The sequence below is a fragment of the Miscanthus floridulus genome, chromosome 12, assembly GCF_019320115.1.
Source record: "Miscanthus floridulus cultivar M001 chromosome 12, ASM1932011v1, whole genome shotgun sequence".
In the NCBI taxonomy this organism is placed as follows: Eukaryota; Viridiplantae; Streptophyta; class Magnoliopsida; order Poales; family Poaceae; genus Miscanthus; species Miscanthus floridulus.
Genome location: NC_089591.1, coordinates 58,283,048 through 58,286,403, shown reverse-complemented (window position 1 = coordinate 58,286,403; position 3,356 = coordinate 58,283,048). Strand labels below are relative to the sequence as shown.

The 3,356-nt window shown below is 47.4% G+C and overlaps 1 protein-coding gene across 1 annotated transcript; it reads right to left on the bottom strand.

Moving 5' to 3' along the window:
* Positions 1 to 1,299: 1,299 nt before the first annotated feature.
* On the bottom strand, positions 1,300 to 3,096 carry LOC136497772 (protein G1-like4). Its single transcript, XM_066493628.1, has 3 exons — positions 2,950 to 3,096; positions 2,750 to 2,816; positions 1,300 to 2,373 (listed from the first exon to the last, which is right to left on the bottom strand). Exon 3 carries the CDS (start codon positions 2,361 to 2,363, stop codon positions 1,764 to 1,766), a length of 600 nt encoding a protein of 199 aa, XP_066349725.1. The 5' UTR covers positions 2,364 to 2,373; positions 2,750 to 2,816; positions 2,950 to 3,096; the 3' UTR covers positions 1,300 to 1,763.
* Positions 3,097 to 3,356: the final 260 nt, after the last annotated feature.

The following is a 3,356-nucleotide window of genomic DNA, read 5'->3' as shown; positions in this document are numbered from 1 at the left end:
CCTATCTACTCCTTATATCACTTCTCTTATTTTGATAAGCACCAAAAAGTTTTCAATCAACGTATAATCAATCAATGTGATCAAATTCTGAAAGAAACTTCGAAATTGGAAACAATTCTAAGTGAAAAATATAACAAAAATAATGACAGGCAGCATAATATAACCCTGCCTATATGACTGGATATGAAGATTATTTCTTCATTATTATTATTGTATTCATATGTCTTCTGTAAAATCTAAATAACTGGACCACCCGAGAAACATGAAATGTTCCCATATGACAAAATATAACTTATAGGTAAGTTGGGTAGTCGTTTATGCGTACGCTGTTTTGTATGACTTCAATAGTATTTTTTAGTCATGGTACATGTCAAATTAAAATGGAAGAAAAATTAAAATTAGTTATGTAAATATTAAGCTTGAAGCTAGAAGAACTCCCACATGTATATACCACCGGATACCCCAGTTAAATAAACATCTAAATGCTGTAAGCAAAAAATGAACTTATGTGTTAGAACAATTCTTCCCTTGCCTGTTTGGAACGGAGGAATTTCACAGGAATCTCGTAGGAATTTCACAGGAATCAGTTCAATTTCACGGGAAAAACGTAGAAACAAGAATTTTTTCCCGCGATCCAAACAGGCCCTAACAATGTTTAAAAGTCATACCTACTGTATTGATGACTAAAACATAAATTTTGTTCATTTTATTTGGTTTCTAATGTGAAGGTGAAAATATATCAGAAGTCTCTGTCGTAAAATAGTTGTCCCCAGATGCAATTACTGTAGGTGCCCAAATGATCTCAATTGATGGAGTAGCCAATATAGCAAAGCAAAAACATGCTAGATCGATCTCCTAGGGAATGAAACCTAGCAAAAAGGAAGTATGACCGTGTACATTTTCCTATGCTTCATGTGCCACAAGAACATCAAATAGCAGAGCTATAGCCCCACGATGGGACGAGACTATTCAGAAAGCCATGGGAAAAGATCGGATCGTAAAACAAAGGACAGAAATTGACACATGCATCCTGTACTCGCAGGAATGCACATCCAAGAGCATCAATAATGAGTAGTACGAGTACATGCTTGTCCGATCCCCCTATTATTTGGTGCGTGCGCACTGTGCAACGCTCTCGCCCCGGCCTATCGCCGTGCAGGCAGCTGGACATGCACCATTGGCATCGATCTCTCCCACCAATAGCATTGATTGCATATACCAGTGCATCCTGGTACCATAAAAAGGAAACGAAACAGGAAGCAAAACAAGAAAACGCAAGAGATGCTTGCCAGTTGCCAGAATCGAATTGACACATGCATGCGTAGAGATGGACACACACACAGGCTTTTAAATTTTCCACAGACAGAAACAGCAAGAGAGATCACCATATATGTATCTCCCTGTCCCTAGCTAGACCTCAAAGGACGGACATACTCAGTTGAAAGTACAGCAAACACTTGCTCACTCCTTCAAGCAAATACTAGATTCGACAACACCAAAGCTAAAGCGAATCGAAACACACACAAGCAAGGCAATGCAGTACACGCAGCAGCTAGCAGTAGTGCAGCACACACACTAGTGGTGCTTCTCACGGTAGAGTACACGGATCAGCAGCATGGATCAAGCTAGCTACTGCCATGCACATGCATGCATGCATACGCGCGCGAAATGATACATAAAATATGTATGCTCAAGCTCAATCTGGCATCATACGGCCAAATGGGAGAGCGTACGTACGTACGAGCCGTCGACGATCGATCAGCTCAGCAGGCGGCGCCGGCGGGCGGTGGGGGCGGCGGCGGCTGGTGCGTGTGGCCGTGAAGGCCGCCGCTGCTGTCGCCCGGCAGCTGCTGCGGCTTCTTGCGCTTCTTCTTCTCGTAGCTGACGCCGCGGGCGCGGGCCTGGTGCTCGCGGACCTCGCGGAGGTAGAGGCGCACGGCGCGCGCGGCGAAGGGGTTGGACTCCGGGCGGCCTCCGTTCTCCTCGAAGGCGGCGCGGAGGCGGCCCACGAGGGCGTCGAGGCTGCCCCAGGCCTGGCGGAGCGGGCAGGGGCACGGCGCCGGCGGGTTCGGGTGGCCGAAGAAGGGGCACGCCGGGCCGTGCACCTTAGTCTTGCCGAACTGGTCCAGGTAGCGGAGGAACTCGAGGACGTGAGCCCCGCTGCACTGCGCCAGGCTCAGTGGCGGCCGGTGGTTCCGCAGGTACTGCCCGAACGTGTTCCAGTCGCGCCGCTTCTGCGCCTCGTACCGGCTCGGCGACTGCGGCGTCATGGAACCAACGGACGGCGACGCGCCTCCGCTGCTCGGCCCGATGCCGTTGCCCCCTCCTGACGAGGGGCTGTCGGGGTTCGGCGACATGTCCATGGTGGATCGGCTAGATAAGAAGAAAGAAACAGAGAAAGAGAGAGCAGTGTAGCTGCTGTGAGCTGAAACAATTTCCTCTTTATATTATTTAAATCGAGTAGGCTCCCTCTCCTCGATCTGTGTGTTCTAATGTTCTTTACTCAATGAAGAAATGAATATTTAATTTGCATATCCATATAATATCATATACCATACTGGTAAAGGAATACTCCATATTCTCGTAAGCATGATGACTCGTGTGAGCATTATTTTAGCACAAGTTGGGATTGGAGGGATCTGTTTGTTTGGGAGTTGGTGCTCAGAAGTCTGAGACGACCAGAGCAGATACATATCTCTGTGTATGTGAAAATCTTCTTCGAAAAAGATCAAAGAAAGGAACAAGTTACCTTGGGAGTAGTTGGCAGCTGAGCTTGGTTCTCAGAATTGTGGGAGTTGGAGCCTGGCTTCTTTAGCCTGTGCATCAGATCCAGCAGCATGGAGCATAATCAGAGAAGCAAATGATCACAGAAGCAGAATAGGGTTAAAGATTAAGCATTGGAATAGTCGGGAGTATAGCTGCTGGTTGATCTTATCTGTTGCTTCTTACTCTTTCGCAGTGGTGGTGATGCTGGTAACAGTTGCTGATGCTGGCTCACTCATAAGTCCATCATCTGGTGATTGGGGATCTGCAGGGAGAGCACCAGCTTCATGATCTGTTTGAGGGTGTGGGGAATTGCATGCTGCTGCTTCTATTTTTAGGGGGGGGGGGAGCGCAGGGGCTGGTGGGGGTGGTGTTTGGCCTAAAAAGGAGAGATGTGAAGTGACTGAGACATGGAATCAACAGTGGTGAGCAGTGTATACTCCAGTTCGTAAAAAAAAAAAAAAAATCGACCTCAGCTACTAGGGCTTGTCTAGTGAAGGGTGGTAAAAAGGACACTGGGCGAGGGGGGGTGGGGCGTTGAAAGGTGACGTGACAAAAGTAGTATTTTCAAGTGTGATAGGGTGTGTACGGCT

Excerpts from the sequence above, each read along its gene's own strand:
- LOC136497772 (XM_066493628.1), bottom strand. The coding sequence starts at position 2,363 with ATGGACATGTCGCCGAACCCCGACAGCCCCTCGTCAGGAGGGGGCAAC.